At 35.3% G+C, this 17,699-nt stretch overlaps 1 protein-coding gene across 2 annotated transcripts; it reads left to right on the top strand.

Annotated features, from left to right (window-relative positions):
- Window positions 1-322: 322 nt before the first annotated feature.
- On the top strand, window positions 323-16,081 carry ccdc15 (coiled-coil domain containing 15). 2 transcript variants are annotated; one of them, XM_084413354.1, is made up of 10 exons: window positions 323-816; window positions 1,674-1,823; window positions 2,854-3,030; window positions 3,416-3,532; window positions 3,621-3,797; window positions 8,187-8,291; window positions 10,838-10,941; window positions 12,125-12,319; window positions 13,523-13,671; window positions 15,767-16,081. In XM_084413354.1, exons 1-10 carry the CDS (start codon window positions 613-615, stop codon window positions 15,883-15,885), a joined length of 1,497 nt encoding a protein of 498 aa, XP_084269480.1. In that variant the 5' UTR covers window positions 323-612; the 3' UTR covers window positions 15,886-16,081. The 2 variants fall into 2 exon arrangements, with proteins under 2 accessions (XP_084269480.1, XP_084269479.1); XM_084413353.1 differs by having other exon boundaries at window positions 359-816; window positions 2,854-3,036.
- The last annotated feature ends 1,618 nt before the right edge of the window (window positions 16,082-17,699 follow it).

The raw sequence follows: 17,699 nt of genomic DNA, 5'->3' as shown, positions 1-17,699 counted from the left end.
TGAGGTTGTAAATAAATAAATACAGTCTACATCATGCATACGTACGTACATACATACATATTCTGTTTTAAATTGCTACACAATATACATTAGATTTCCAATAACAAAAATCAGGGCTATGAAATTCTGTGTAACACCTACTATATTTAATTTTAGTCGCTGCAAATTCGGTTAGTTCTAGAGAAAAGGTAGCGTGGAACTAAAACGAGTAGATAGTGTTTCCCATCGAACGTATATATAGGAACACATCGGGCGTGACCAAATCGCTACAGCTTTTGAACGGCGTTATTTTCGACAAATAAAATCATATCTTTACAAAATTGTGGCCAATAGCATCATAAATGGGCGTGTCTAAAGCGGTTGTGATTCTGTTAGCGTCATTGACAACGGAGTTTTAATTCTGTCAGTTACAGGAATTGAAATAGTAACGCTATTTGCATGAGGACGGCAACAATATTATGAATCGCTGTCCTTTAAAAAGACTCCAGTAAAGTAGCTCGAAGGATCAATGTTGTGTTTGCTAATAAGGTCAGAACATCAGTGACTCCCGAAAAGCCATACATGCTAGTTATACCCATTCATATCTAAGTTTCCAGAAGAAGTTATACGAAAATGAATCAAGCAAGAACAGCTAACGTTATAGAAAGAGTGTGCTCTTCGATAACGCAAAAGAATGTATTAAAAGAAAATAAAAGGATAACCTCTGGAAACAGAAGAAAGACCAAAGGTGTGAGAGTGTTGGCCGAGAGGAACCCAGCTGTGGCGCCGGTGGGTGTTTGGGTGGAGAGTGGAGATGAGTGTCAGGAACATCCCGCGGTAAGAACTTACACTGATCTGAGAGCTGTAGAGATTTAGTTAAAAACGGACTTCATTGACGGACACTTTGCACTAATACGATACACGTTGGTGTCGCACATTCTCACATCTCACATCTGTCTCAAATCCCACATTGCTGACCTGGAAAACGCGTCAAGAAACACTCCCACATTTTTTTCTTTCATTTATTTGGAAAAGAAATAACAGTAACTAACTACAAACCAAATTCTAGGCCCAAACTAGCTGCCACTGAGTTACATCTAAATTCTGGCTACAAACCCCTGTAACTTTCCATAATACCAGGGTTATTATATTATAATAATAATTGTATTATATTATATAACTAAGCTAATTGCCAATGCAGCATTTCGAATTTTTGTTTAGTATCTAAAACTGAAACAAAAAATAATAAAACTATAGACTTTTTTAAAACGCCAAACACACAATAAAGTTACTTAAACTAATAGTAAAATGTAAAATTATAAACATATATATATATATATATATATATATATATATATATATATATATATATATATATATATATATTTATATATATATATAATGTGAATTTATTTTATTTATTTATTTATAATGTGATTTTTAATAAATAATATATTATTTATTATTTTAAGCTGTTTTTAGACACATTCCAAATTTTCAAAAAAGGGTTGCAAAACTTGCAAACACCAAATAAATGGGATCATGAAATCATGGGATCATCAAATGACCTCTTGAGGTTAAAGAAGAAGAAGAAAAGAAAAAAAAATACTTTAGGGCCCTATTTTGTACCTTATTTGTGGAACGTGTCAACTAGCCAGTCATGTAACGTAAATCTCACCCTGTGTGTGGGGCAGGTCCGGGCTTTGCTTACAGAAGAGCTTCTGGAGGAGACCCGACGAGAGAAAGAGGAGAGTCTGCGCCGGTTTCAGGATGCAGTTCGTAAACGTGTTTCACAGCAGGTCCATCTGCGCAAACAACAGCAGCTACTGAAATCATATGAGACGGTAAGAAATGTCTGTTAATGAGCAACAAAGGATTGCACTTTTTTCCCTGAGTAGGGCACAATTTGTCCATTGACTATTTTATAAGCAATTAAAGGCACAAATCATGTGTTCTTTGGAAATAGAACCATGTTAAACTATTGCATAAACTTAACACTTTAGTTAAAAAATGTAGAGTAATTTTTAATGTTTGTTTCAGTGGTCTCTTATGCTCACTTAAGCTGCATTTATTCGATTAAAGACACAGTAAAAACATTAATATTGTGAAATATTTTTGCTAGTCTTCAAAAAAAGAGTTTTCTATTTTCTATTTTAAAATATAATTTATTCCTGTGACGGCAAAGCTGAATTTTTAACAGCATCATTACTCCAGTCTTCAGTGTCACACGATCCTTCATAAATCATTATAATATGCTGTTTGATGCTTCCTGATGATTTGACAAAATTGATTTAGGCTAATTAAAACATATTTTTGTACAATTGAATGCATCTTTACGGAATAAAAATATTATTTTAGTATTTATATACTGTTAGATTATTTATTAATATGTACTTTTTCAGTTTTCATTTTCATTTTAGTTGATGTTGTAATTTTGTTGCGCTTTTGCCATTTTATAAAAACATTTTTTTATTTAGCTTTCATTTATACTTATACTTATTTCAGTTTTAGTTTGACTAAAGTTAGTACTTCAACCTCAGTACTTTTTTTCCCCAGGAAGTTGCCAAGACAACATTTTGCATCTAATATTAATATTCTATTTCAGCTTTACTTTTCTTTTTCGAAAACAATTTCTAATAATTTTAGTTTAGTTAACAATATTATTAAAAAAAATTATAATCTTACTGACCCCAACATTTCGAACAGTAGTAAACATGGCATAAAAAGTAGCTAGTTTTAAACGTATCAAATATTCGTGAAAAGTGCCTTTTGTATTTTATTGTCACCAACAACCATAAGTTTCCTGTGTGGAAAGTCTAACAATTGCTCAAATAGTCATTTGTGTGACCTTTTCTTCTTCTTTTTTTTTTTCAGGTTGAATGTGAGGACAAAGTATTGCAACAAACCAGCAAAGCAGCCCATCGCCTTACACCTCAAACCAATTTATTCCCTTCCTGGACACATGGGCAGCGAGTTATCTGCAGTCCCAGCTCTCGCTTGGTCAGTGCTCAGGGGACAGAGGCCATTTCTTCCAGTCAGCACACACATCATGTACGGGTATTTACAGGCAGAACCTGATTTCACCAAGTGCAACATCTTTGTTGATCCTGGAGCAACATTCCAATTAACCAATCAGATCTGAGGGACAAGTTTAGGCTTACTACCAGGGTTAAGTGCTTCCACATTGAATTTTAGGAAGAACTTATGAGCAAGGTTCAGGGATAGGGATTGGGTGAGGACTACATTTTCAGACTGGAATGTTGTTCCATGATCAACAAAATAAGTCGATCCAGGAACTCGTCTAACTTTGCAAAATCAGAATGTGCGTATTTACAGAGCATGATTCTTTTGCATCTATCTGGATCATTTTGCTTGCATGTTTTTGTCAGAATCTAGATGTACATGTAAAGGGAGTGTTTCTGGACACTTTTTCCAGGTCAGTAAAGTCAGGAAGCAGGTGAGACACAGACTAGCTGCTCGTCAAATAGTGCAAGATGGAGATGAACTATCACAGCTACCTGGTGGGAGATGGAAAATATCCCCAGCTAGAAATGTGAGTCATGCATGATGCATTTGGGTCATTTCTGAGACCTGACCGTTCAGTGTTGTAGTATTAATATCTTCACATTTGTTATATACAGAAACCTGAATCACATACTTTTAGTGATCAGAAGGATTATACTGAAGGTTCAAATGATGGAGGAGAGGAAAACGAGCAGGATGTTGACTCGGAAGATGAGATGCTGTTGGGGCAACATGATCAACCTCTTCATTTGCATCGCCACAGAAGCAAGGCTGTAACTTTTCAGAACGATATGGTGAGAAGATCTTGTTTGGCCTTAAATTTAGTCCCAGATGGCACACCTACGTTAATAGACATACCGTGTAAAAAAGTCCTGCCTATCAGTCCGCTGGAAAGCAAGGCTTTGCTCACAAAAGTCTGTGCTGCTACATTGTAGTTTGTGCTTCTGAGGAAAAAAACTGTATTTTTCAAAGTTTGTGAGGTTTGTGGCATAGGATCTTAGGAAGACATGGAGAGCAGAGCCATAGAGAGAAAGAGTTGCGACACTCTTTGATGTCGCCGCTATGGCTGTCACGTGGTTCATGTAAGCCCCAATAGTTCCAAAACATACGCTGGCTGTCATGTTCTTCTATGGGACAGACAGCAGCGATTGCATTATTGAACGGTAAATATAAAATAAAACACACCCCAAGTACTTTTTCCGCTGTTATTGCATTTTGTTAATGTCAGTTTTGCATTTGGAGACAAGTTTTAGGCTATATTTTTGGAGGGAAAAGCTAGTGTTCATGTTCGCATGGGTAGTAGCACTGGCTTTAGCGGCTCTAACTTAACTTTTCCATATCATTCATCTGATGATGGACGTCTCATGATATTTATTTTAGCACAACTGGACTGTATTAGGCTATTGATTCCCGTGATTTTGCTTATAAATTTTGATCCAGCCATTAGCCTACCTTCGTGATCACGCAAAGAGGTCTGCCGTGGCGGTCCGTTCAGAGTTCGCTTAAGCTAGCTCACTTCTTCTGATGAAAGTGGCCACCCCAGGACCACAACGTGAAACATTATCATGTTAAGACTAAGAATATTATTTTAATATTAAGCCATACACATTATCAAAACTATAACAGATTAAAAACGAATTTAAGCATTGATGATACAAATGAAGGTTTTCAAATAAACTATTTTTATTAAACAATGACAGACAACAAAAATGTGTGCTTGTGTGAACAAGAAAAGCAAAAATCAGGGGCAGGTGATCCATGAAACAGACAGGACTGGTGATGGCCATAACAATCCTAGAGGTCCAGCATTGTTCTCACAAGCCACCTCACTCAAGACAATAAAACATAATGAAAAGTTAGTATATCCCAAAAAATTAAATTAAATAAAAGTTGCTATAAAGGTGGCAGCGATTCATTACCGAACTCTTAACTGACGAAGTCGCGCTAGCTAACTAGCTATGTTAGCAGGCAGTGCTTGAAAATTGGTTGAAACAACTAACATAAAATATAAATAATTACGCTGTGCATGTACAAATGAAGACCAGTATAAGCATCGCAAAGGGCCTCTGATACAAAATAGACAGTTGACAATTCAAAAGAGGTCGATATTTCAACAACTTAACTCTGGAACAACTCGACGCGCAGCAATGTAAGTGAATGGGGTCCAACGCCAAAATGACAGTAGCCCCGTTTACATGCACACTTTTTAGCTATTCTGATTGAGATCGTTCTGATTGACGGATTCCGGTTGACTGTTTACATGGGATGTTATCTAAACCGATCAGGTGTTTACATGTGCTGACGCTTCCAATCGAAATCATTTTGTGACATGCGCACACAGCTTGTCTGCCGATCTGGAAGCTCATTATTTCCCACGTTTTCAATCCTGTCAAGATGGTGCATCACTTAATCGTCGCGTTAGTTGTACGTTAGGCATTAACCGCGTTTCCAATGTCGGGCCAGTGCGAGCCAGGGCTTTAAACGGGCTTTGCCAGGCTAATAGCCTCTGGTCAGTAACGTTCGCACCGTGCCCAAAATCTGCTGCGTTTCCACTGTCGGGCCAGAAGCTCCACACCGCTTCACTAAAACACGCCCGTAACACGCCTCTCTGAAACAACGTCACACTAACCCATCATTTCACCAATAAAATGGAAGTTTTATCAGAAAACTAATCAGAAAGAAACAGGGCCTGTTTTCACAGAATTGTAAATGCAACGCATATGTTTGTTCATTAAAATGTATTAATTTTTAGCATTTAGTCATTTGTAATAAACACTTTAAGTGGGCTATTTAAAAATTGTTATTTATATGTTAAATTATCTTTTTAAAACACAAGCGCAGAGTGTTAATAATGTGTGTGTGTGTATGTCGAAAGAATTTGTCCGCAGCTGCTCAAAAAAAAAAAAAAAAAAAAAACCTTCAAAAACCCCACTGTCAGTGTTTTTAAGGAACAGGCAATATGTAAAATATAGCAGGAGACATTTTAATTGTTTACTAATAAAACAGTTGTTTTTTATGTCAGTGTCTGTCAGCTAGACATATGAAGTTGACGACTCGAGATCTTCGCAGCGCCATCAGAGAGAAATGCACATTTCATACGAATTACATAAGCTGCGCAGTCTGCTTTCTTTCGTTTTGAATTGTTCTGCCTAAAAGTAGACATTTCAAGCTATCTATAGGCTATGTCTCAGGTAGCCTATGTGAGGCAATAGGCTACCTTATAGGCCTACGCTGAGTTTCGGTTCATTTATGAGACAAGCTCCAGGTTCGCCAGCGCCTCTGTGTCCTGATTATCTATTTTCTAATAGCCTATATTTAGCCTACTTCGTATTAAATCAAAACAATTTGTTGATGAAACATCGATTAAAATTAAGATACAATTTATGCAAAACGAAATTAAATTTAAAGACAGGCTTTGTGCTTTCAGTTTGAGGTCTCTTTGAAAGTTTTAAAACATTCTTTTAGTGCCGCTTTAGAGCGCTCACGTCCGTAACGGAGAACTGTCTTTAATTATTATTATTATTATTTTATTTTTTTGTGAAATAAGTTTCTAAAAAAGTGCGACTTAGGCTATATGTTTTTTTCTTCCTCGTGGCGCATTTTTTGACTGATAGCCTATGCGTCACCAGAGCGACTTATAAAATAGGCTACGGTAAGTTATTTATTCTTTTTGTGCAAATGTCCCATAAAGTCCCATCCTTTAATGATTCATTTATGTCCCATTGATCGGTCCATTGCATTACGAATAAAAGCAGAATCAATAAAGTCAAAAATGTAAAGTGCAGTCAGGTGGTTGGAGTGTGCGCGCGTTTTTTGACGAGTTTTATAGTCTTGATATTGTTTCTTATTCAAAAGTGGTCACACAGAAATAAAGTGGTTTACCATTTATGACGTTTGTGAACGTTCACAAAAGAAAGAGGACACACAATTATTCAGTCGCGTCTGTTTCTGTTTATTTGGTAGCCTACAGGACATTTACATCACATTTAGAAAGAATGATAATTTCTACAAATATGCCACCAGAAATTTGACCTGAGGAGCTTTAGCACTCTCTTCCAGAAGGATACAGTTATTTAAAAGAGGATAGTCCAGTATAAAGAGATAAAATAAAAACAGGATATTTCTAAAACGTTCATATTTACCATGTTTACTATGGTACTGGTTAGCGCGCATAGTTTTTTGCATCAGGTATAAATATTTCCTACCTTATACGGTGATCAGAATCCACAACGGATCACAAACAGAAGGCATAATGTTAGCTGACAGAATTATCTGGCGCAAAACCAGGCATGCGCAGAAAGACGTAGACTCAAAGTAATCGGATCAGCTCGTTTACATGGTGTAATCTTTCGTTTGATCGGTTCATGAAAAGGTTTATTCCACCCCCTTCAATCCGACTGAAATTCCAATCGGTTTGAGCATTTTTAATCCGATTGAGGTGTTGACATGGAGCATTTTCATTCTGATTGGACTTTTAAACTGGTTATAATCGGAATACAATGCTACATGTAAACGGGGCTAGTGTTTGGAACTATTCCGCTCTTCATATCCCGGAAGTAGGCGGTTAAAAGCGCCGCCATTATTTACAACGGAGGTCTATGGGAGTGTCGCAACTCTTTCTCTCTATGGCTCTGATGGAGAGTAAACAAGGTATCATTGATAACAACATTATAGCCTGCTTTGTTTGTGCACTATGTTGATTAAATAAGTGTTAAATGGTTAAAAGTTATTTATTTATTTTTTAGTTTACACACATGGTTTCTTTCTTATCTATATCACATGTTTTAGATGCGACAGACCCCCATCAATGACAATATAAAAGCAAATGATTTAGTTTTCTGGTCTTTGTAATATCATCACACATAGTATTCTTCTCACATAGTATGAATGTGTTTTAATACATGAGAATATATAGCTGCTTTATGTTTTAGACAAAACACTTTTGCATCTTGGAATCAGCTACCAGTTTGTTGCATACTTAATTATGATTGTAATATAATTTTTAGTTTCACCTTTCCTTAAAAACTGGTTGGTGTTTTTTACCATATGCCTGTTTTTAAGTGGACGCTTTAGAATACTTTCTGAATCTGTAATGTTCAAGCTGTCTTACACCAAATGGCCTTTTATTACATTTTCAACACAATATGTTATTGTTTCATGTATATATTTTGATGTCTCTTTAGGTCTATGAGCCAGATCCCACGGCTTCCTGCACAGGCTTCACTACTGACTACAGAGCTTCTCAAGTGCTTTGGCCTCATGAGAATCAGGAGGAGCTGAAGAGGCAGGTGAGGAATCACAATTTATTTTGAATAAAGTCTCCTCTTTAGGCTCTTTTTATTAGGGAAATCAATGTAGATTTTTATAAACATGGCAATGAAACTGAATGTCTGATTGTAAGCATATTACACTGAAAGATATCGATTATTCAAATGTACACTACAGTTCAAAAGTGTGTCAGTAAATCTTTTTAATGTTTTTGAAAGAAGTCTATTATGCAGACCAAGGATGCATTTATTTGTTCAAAAATACAGTAAATAACTGTTACTTATCAAATATTATTACAATTTAAAATAACTTTTTTATTTTAATATATTTTAAAATATAATTTATTCCAGTGATGTCAAAACTAGATTTTTTTCAGCCATTACTCCAGTCTTTAGGGTCACATGATCCTTCAGAAATCATTATAATATGCCGATTTGCTGTTCAAGAAACGTTTCTTATGATTATCAATGTTGAAAACAGTTGTGCTGCCTAATATTAAGGTGAAACCGGATATATATTTTTTTCAGGATTCTCTAATGAATAGAAAGTTCAAAAGATTAACATTTATAAATTATATTGATTATTGAATAAATGTCTTTAAAGGGTTAGTTCACCCAAAAATGAAAATTCTGTCAGTAATTACTCACCCTCATGTTGTTCCGACCCCGTAAGACCTTCGTTCATCTTCGGAACACAAATTAAGATATTTTTGATGAAATCTGAGAGCTGTCTCACTCCTCCATAGGCTTCTAAGGGACTGAAAGTTATTAAAGACATCGTTAATATAGTCCAATTGACTCCAGTGGCTCAATCTTAAGTTTATCAAGCGACGAGAATACTTTTTGGCCTCGAGTTAGTTCACGTAGTGTTTTAGCGCAGCGCGTCTGTGTTGCACGTCACCACGTAGGCTCACTATTGGCCGACGCTGGTCATGTGTGTGATGCGTGTGACGTACAACACAGAAGCGCTGTGCTAAAACACTACATGAACTAACTCGAGGCCCAGAGAGAAGGAAATGAATAGTGGAATAAAGTCGTTATTTTTGTTTTTTTTGCGCACAAAAAGTATTCTCGTCACTTGATAAACTTAAGACTGAGCCACTGGAGTCACTTGGACCAGCCTTTCTCAAACTTTTTTCAGTCAGGGCACCTTTCAAAAGTGCATAAAATCTCAAGGCACCCCAGTGTAAAATATAATTTAAAAACACTGCATAACCCAAATGTAAATGCAAATTTTATATATTTATCTAAAATGAATTTACAATTTTATTAATCCGGTCATATGTTTAACCCTTTCACAAGTAAATTTAAAATATTCTGGCTGACCACCCAGCGTGAGTTTTTCAAGGTGACCGTTATTTAGAATGTGTCACTTTATGGTTTCCATGGTGACGCGTCATTGCTTGTCACGTGACACACCGCAGCAACAACAGAGATGAATGAATGATGATCTGCTTTTATGTCATTTTTCCTTTTTTATTCAAAATATTCACAAATTTGTTAGATATGGCATGAAATATCTGATATTCCGATTGTCAAATATATGCAAGTGGAAGCGATGGGCGCCGCCATGTTAGTTTGTGCCGCAGATGCAGTTCAGAGAATCGGATCTGTTGGATTTACAACAAGTGAATTCATCCACTTCTCCCGGAAATACATAAAAGTAAGTGGCAGGTGAACTGGGAGAAGAATAGAGTAAACTTTAAAGTTACTTACACAATGTGTATCTGATATGAATAAAACTAATTATAATGGAAAGGATTATTATTGCCTCTTCCTTTGACATCAGTGTGTATTTTACAAACTCTAAATGTATTGTTTTTTTAGTACTTATGCCTGAAACCTAAAACAAACATTATGTGGATGAAAACACTGAAAAGTTGTGATATATGACAGCTGAGCGCGCCTGTCTCTGGCTCAGCTCCAGCCAACGCGCGAAAGCACATTTGAATTTAGCAGTTGATCACGTCATGCACTGACCGTTCTAATCACACCGGTGCTCCAGGGACCAGCCTAGATTTATCGTCGCACGTGCGAAAGGGTTAAAAAGAAGAAGAATGTATTTATGTAAATTCAAATATATTTATATATGAAATGTCAGATTTAAAAAAAAAAATTTGTTAGCCTACATAATTTTTTGGCGGCACCCCTGACACAGTCAGGGGGCACCCCAGTGTGCCGCGGCACCCACTTTGAGAAAGGCTGACTTGGACTATATTAACGATCTCTTTAATAGCTTTTCTGGGCCAGCAAGTTTCAGTCCCTTAGAAGCCTATGGAGGAGTGAGCCAGCTCTCAGATTTAATCAAAAATATCTTAATTTGTGTTCCGAAGATGAACGAAGGTCTTACGGGGTCGGAACAACATGAGGGTGAGTAATTACTGACAGAATTTTCATTTTTGGGTGAACTAACCCTTTAATGTCACTTTTGATCAATTGAATGCATCCTTGCTGAATAAAAGTAATATTTCTTTAAAAGAAAACAGATACCAACTCTAACTGTAGTGTATTTAGCGTTTAGTCTTGATTTAAGTGGAGTCTTCAAAGTGCTAACTGTATTGTTTCAGAGGCAGTCTCAGTTCCTCATGTATCGACGTCACTTCATGGATACTGAGCGAGAGCAAGTGAAGGAGCACCAAAGGCACAGGAAACATCTGAAGAGAACTGCAAGGTCGAACCTCACCACATGTTCACAAGTCTTTTTTCTAAAACAGCGCTACATGTTCATATATTGACTGCTACTGAAAAGAATGTCTATTTTCATTCCTTTCCGCGTGATGGTTGCTCACTTCTCTTTTAGTTTCTGTAAGAAAAAATGATGATCTCGATTAAGCAGTTTATTCCCAGCATAGCAGTGACAAAGTACACGAAGCACCTTGGGTTAAATGGAGTCAGAATGAACCCTGAACAATACAGGCTCAAACATTTTATACTGTTTCTACACTAGTCCTCCCTTGCATCATGTAAACAAGGTTTCGTTTTAAATGTAAATTAAGTGATAACCTTCCGTACCCACATCACAGATGTTGGTAAAGGTGAGATCACTAAAGGGGTCGTGTGATAGGATTATACTCAGAAAGACATCTGTCTTTATGATTGATAATCACGGTCACTTTGTCACAGGATAGTTCTTGATGTCCTGCTGCCACTTCCATGCAATAACTGATTAGATACTATTCCGGTGGTACTATTCTCATATTACTGAGACCAGAGCAAACTGTCTCTATGATAACAAAGCCATTTTGGGGACGAGTTCTTTCTAACATGTATTTTGGAGAGTAATCTGGGATGAGGCAGACTATAATTTCTTACATTTCTCTCCTGTAGTCAGGCTACTAGAAATAGTTTACATGACTGATTAGTTAATGTAAAATAGTAATAATACTGAATTTAAAATAAGACTGTGGGTTGCCATGTCTTTGTGTCAAAGACCAATGTAAAAAAGACATGATTTAATATTCTAAAAGGTCACTGTCATAACAAATGGAGAGATTTTAAAGTTTCTAGTAACCATTATGCTGTTTCCTTTTGATTCCCAGAAAAAAACATATACATTGTCAAAATGTAGGTTTTCTATTGATGATATAGAATTTAGGTAAAAGTAAATAGATTCTAACAAAATGTATATGTATGTGCACATATGAAAATATTATCATTTAAAAATGATTTTTCATTTTTTTTTTTTTTTTTAGAAACCTGTCCCTACGCTTTACTGCATGTCTTTTGCTCTATTGAAGCAAGTAACCACACATAATTTTCTTTTCATTAAGTTGTCCAAGAACACAAAAGACTTCATGTTGCGCTCTATATTGTACTTTCTTTTATAAACCCAGAGAACTCTGTGCTGTGTGTAGGATTAAGAATGAAAAAGAACAACTCAGGAAAGCTGAAGAGAAGAAGATGGAAAGGCAGCGACAGCTGGAGGAAGAAAGAAAAGACATGGCTGAGAGGGAGTATTTGATTTTGGAGCGATTGAGGCTTGATGAGGAGGAGGCAGCAGAGAAGGTAGAGAGACGAGAAAGAACAATATGGATCAAAGAAAACAAACGGTACATACTGCCAATAAATGCATGACTATGTTCATTATTACCATAAAAACACTACTGTTCAAAAGTTTGGGGTCAGTAAGATTTTTTTATTGTTTTTTGAAAAAAGTCTTATGCTCACCAAGGCTTCATTTATTTAATCAAACAATACAGTAAAATTCAAAATATTGTGAAATATTATTCATTTAATATAACTGTTTTCTCTTTTAATATATTTGAAAATGAAATTGAATCCTCTTTTGGCAAATCAGAATTTTTAGCAGCCATTATTCCAGTCTTCAATGTCACATGATCCTTCAGAAATCATTTAAATATGCTGATTTGCTGATCAAGCATCATTAGCTATGTTTCCATACAAAGCTGTGAATGTAACTTATATCGCATAAAACATTTGCGATATAAAGCAGTGTTTCCATGCCATGTTTTCAAGAGAACAAAATTGCCACTTCCTTGGAAATTGACTCAAAATATCTGTAATGAAAATGGAAATGGTTGCAACCGGATTTTTTTTTCCCTCCATCATAAATGACTTGCTCCTCAGATCGTGCAGATGAAATGCAATAAATGCTGTCATTCATCTTGCGTTTGGATGCCTGATGTTTGGGAACGCAATCATGTGATTATGGTCATTATGCCAAATCATTTTGATGACAGACTTGTGTTCAGGCATTTTAGAATAACTAAAACAACATTTGAGATGCTGTTCAATATAACTGATCCGTTGTTTAGTCCAGTTATCCAATCACATCCTCTGTTTAGGCAAAGTCACATGAATTTGGTTTGTTTGTTTTGTTATTTATTCTGTAAATGTGTTTCCGTCATAGTTTATGTGCATGTCTTCATGACTCAATTAAGCGCATACATTTTTTTATGTAATATCCCAAAATTGGCATAAACATAGGTGGATGGAAACATGGCTGTTGTTGAAATTTTTTTTTTTTTTTCAGGATTCTCTATGAATAGAAAGTTCAAAAAAATAGTTTTTATTTGAAATAGAAATCTTTTGTAACATTATAAATGTCTTTACTGTAACTTTTGATCAATTTCATGCATCATTGTTGAATAAAAGTACTTTCTTAAAAAACGCAAAACAACCATAAACTAACCGTAAATGCACCATAACATCTATTGTTTCACATTCAATAGATCAGAATTGTGTTGTTAACATGTAAAGAGCTGTCATGGCATGTGATGATTCTGTGACAGGTATATTGAGGCAATGCAGGCTCTGCTGAAGGAAAAACTGGAGAAGGACAAAGTAGAGCTGCCTCCTCTGTGTTCCTGTGGAGACACTTTCTGGGACAGCCATCCTGATACCTGCGCCAACAACTGTATCTTCTACAACAATCCAAAAGGTAAACTGCTCACTCTGTATCCGTTTAGTATAGAACATCTCACTGCTCCTTAAATGAAAATAATTTGAACAAGCGACAAAGTGACAAAACATGTTGTTGGTTGCTTGGTTCCTATATCTGTGGTGTTGTGTGAGATAGCCCCACCCACAGTGAAACATCATTCGTCCAAAATCCTGCTTCCTCATAACTGTAGAACGAAATTCAGGAGTGTTCTGATTGGTTGTGATCGTGTTTCTGGAAAGGAAACCTTGTCACATCGTGCCTGGTTAGTAAATGGTTTTACTCACAGTACCGTGACTTGACGGATGGTGCATGTGGCCCCTCTGTCACAACTGACATCTTTTGTTTTTCCACTTTCCATGACTGTCATAACTGTAGATAATTTTACCAGACAGTGTGAAGTTTAATCATGGATTTAGTTAATCATAGGAACAGCTTTATATAACTAGATGAAAACAAGTTTTAAATACCCTTATGAAAAAGAAGTACACTTTGGCATACTTTTTAAAAGGGTACTTACGGTTATATAACTAAATGGAATGTAAAATTTATATTTAAATGAAATTAAATGTACTTATGAGTGCTTTTTTGACCCACTTAAGTTACTTTAGGTACATCTACGTTATCTCATAATTTGTCTTTGAAATATGGTTAAAGTGTACTGCCAAATATAATGACAAGCATTTCTTGTAAACTTAGATATACTTTAATGGCATTTTTATTGAAACTTATATGTCATGTATTTAAATATATTTGTAAACATTTGTAATGATGAAGTTGCAATTTAGTACATATTACAGTTTTTAAAAAAGTGGTACTTGAAGCCCACTCTGTGAAACCATTCAATTAGCTAATCTTCACACAAAAAAAACAGCAAGCACATTATCTGCTTTACACTTTTCACCTTTTGCAAAATGCTAAACACGCTTCTCTACATTAGACACATTAATAGACTCATGCTGTTCAAAACTAACAGCTCTTGTGTTTAATTTAGAAAACACTGCCATTTAACACTCATTTACAGATTACCTACACCCAGTGATCATGTATGAAAACACTTGTATATAATTTGTTCACTCTGAAATCAAAACTTGTTGTTTTGAGAAAGAAGTAATGTATTTTCACCCCCTTGTATTTCTGTTTATAGTGTAAATATACCTAATTTGATCACTCAAAACTCAATGTTTTGAGAAATGAATGCATTTTTCATCCTTGCATATCTGTTTATTTTGCAAATATATACTGAATATGCTTGTAAATCAAGTCACCTTTATTTCTATAGTTATTTACACTTTATTACTTGATTATTTCAAAGCAGCTTCACAATAGTAGCAAATTCAACTTCTGCTATAAAGCAGCTTTAACGAGCCAATAGTGTCATTATTCAGTTCAAATCACTTCAGTGTTAATTCAGTTCAGTTCAATAACTGTAGAGTTTATCAATGCATGTTGTATACAGTGTATTTGTGCGCATACATGCATGTGACAAACTCCTGTACACTCCATTGCACACTGATCAAGCAAAAACACAGTTGTGTTTTACATTTTTCACATCCGTGTGTAGTTTGGCATGTATATGGCTAGTTACTTGATGGTTTGTGTGTAGAGTTACCGGTGTAACGGTGTACACCATATTTAGAAGAGTTAAAATAGTTTTGGATGAAGTGTTTGCTTTTGCAAAAGATGTGTGACGGTTTGCATACTGTGTGTGTTTTGTGGTTTTGTGTGTAGAGTTTCGAGAAATGAAGCCATAGTTTCAGAAAATGTATTTAAGCAATTTTAACTTTAAATGTAATATCAAATAACACTACAAGTCCTTTACATGTAAGTCTTAAAAGCTTACATGCTTCTTAAAGTATTAAAAAAAACTTCTTAAAAGCGTGATTAAAAAAAATGGTATGATTTAATTTACTTTTATTTAATTTACTTTAAAAAGTTGAATTTTACTTGATTAAATAAACTATAAACCTGGCATTAAGAATATTGTTGGCTTCTTGACAAATTGCTTTGTTCCTCATTTGTAAGTCTCTTTCGATAAAAGTGTCTGCTAAATGCATAAATGTGATGTTATCTTTTTTCCTCTTTTTTTTTGCAGCATATGCTCAGGCTCTGCAGTCTGTCTTGCTTAGCTGTGATCTGAAGGAAGGAGGTCTTGGACAGTATTTGTCCACCTGGAAGGCATCCTCTATGGATGTCCGTTCTCAAAGGAAGTGATTGTATTTCATCTTAAGAGTCATTATTGAACGTGTTTTAAGATTGGACAGCCTGAAGTGTTATGTTGTATTAACTTAATGAGTACATGGTGTGATCTTTTTTTATTGTACTCGTGGATGGTTTTAAATAAACTGACATACCTCAATGTGACCAATATTTGTACTGTTTTAATAAACCTTAATGAACTGAGAAATTCAATTATTTGATTGTTTATTGTGTCACAGGTTGGTTTTCTTAGAGCACCTAAATGCAGTGCTCGAATTGAAGCCCTCCATAAGGCATTAGGGACCCCCCCCATACAAAGTAAAAAATGATCTTAGGGGTTCTGCTATATATTTTTATTTTAGTAGGGATAAAGACAAATCTGATTAAATTCATGCAGTTAGGATACGGTAAATTCCGTGAATTAATTATTTACAATCATTTTTGTGACTGAAGTCTGTTTCATGTCTCTTTAAAATGTAAACGCCCCTACATCTTAAACCGCTAAGGGCACATTATGCTTTCCTGGCACTGCTCCGGTGAAGCTAACTTTAGTGAAAAAATGGAGAATAATAAACCTCCACTTGGAGTCGGAAAGACTTTTCTCTCTCTATCTTTCTACTATATTTATCCACTTCATGTATTCCTTACCTGCATAAATTGGAAACATGTACTCATTATTACTATTTTTCACATTGTATAATTATGTAGTGAACTTAAAAAAAAAAAAAACCTTAAAGAAAATAAAGTCAAAATGATCATGCATGACATGTGAAACTATGTGAAACTCATTTGCAAAATCACCACCAGGTGACGCAAAGGGACGCTCGATGGTGTTTTAAGCCCCCAATGGCTCCTTCCAGGCAGCTAACCCTAACCTCAACCTTAAACCTACCCATCCCCTCACTGCCTGGAAGGAGCCGTTGGGGGCTAAAAACACCGAACACCCAAAGGGACAGTGAGCACCATTGATCAGTACGTCTAGAATTGTGACATTTTCACTTGTAACTGAAGATAAAATAATGAAATCAATTAAACAGATAATTGAAGGTCCTTTTTTTTTTTTTTTTTTTTTTTTTTGACTGCTCCTTATCACTGCATTCTGAGAAATGAAATAATTATTCCTGTGCCACAGCTGAATCTGACAGTGAGACCCTCCAGTGAGTTTAGAAGCCATCGGATTATTTTAAATGTTTTTGAGACATTTCAATGTATTTTGAAGTTGCATGCTTTTTGTCAGTCTTCAGGTGCCTTATATCAAGTCAAGTCACTTTTATTTCTATAGCGCTTTATACAATACAGGTTGAGTTAAAACAGTGATAAACAGGAAAATAGCAGAGTCAGTTATGGAAACTTTGATTCCATTGTAAAACAGCTCTAAAAGACTATAGTGTTTTGGGTCTGCTGCTTTATTACATAAGATTTGTATAGCTTATCTCTATTTTGTTTTATATATGTACACTGTATACAGTATATACTATTGCCTGGACAGAAAATGTATAGTGTATATATATTTTCTTTCCTGATCAACACAAAAGCCAGTTCTCTGGTACATAGTTATAAATAAATATATATTTTTTTTATTATAAAAATATTTTATATTGCAATATATATTGTATGTGACCTTTATACACTTATTCAACCATTATGCAAATAAATATCTGGTTGAGAAGTCAGTAAATGAATAGCAGTCACATTTTTTTCTGTCTGTGTCTATGGAAATAAGAAGTATTTATTTCCATTCCAGAAAGCATCATCCTCATTTCTAGTCAGATGTAAGTTGTTTAGTTTTGATACATACAATCTTGGGTTTATTTGGCATATTACATAAC

This window comes from Rutilus rutilus, assembly GCF_951802725.1.
Source record: "Rutilus rutilus genome assembly, chromosome: 7".
In the NCBI taxonomy this organism is placed as follows: Eukaryota; Metazoa; Chordata; class Actinopteri; order Cypriniformes; family Leuciscidae; genus Rutilus; species Rutilus rutilus.
This window is presented reverse-complemented; position numbering and strand designations above follow the sequence as displayed.

What these genes read in the sequence shown, in the direction of transcription:
- ccdc15 (XM_084413353.1), top strand. Translation starts at nt 613, where the DNA reads ATGAATCAAGCAAGAACAGCTAACGTTATAGAAAGAGTGTGCTCTTCG. An exon ending in TACTGAAATCATATGAGACG is followed by an intron (nt 1,824 to 2,853) that starts GTAAGAAATGTC and finishes TTTTTTTTTCAG; the next exon opens with GTTGAATGTGAGGACAAAGT. An exon ending in TGGATCAAAGAAAACAAACG is followed by an intron (nt 12,320 to 13,522) that starts GTACATACTGCC and finishes ATTCTGTGACAG; the next exon opens with GTATATTGAGGCAATGCAGG.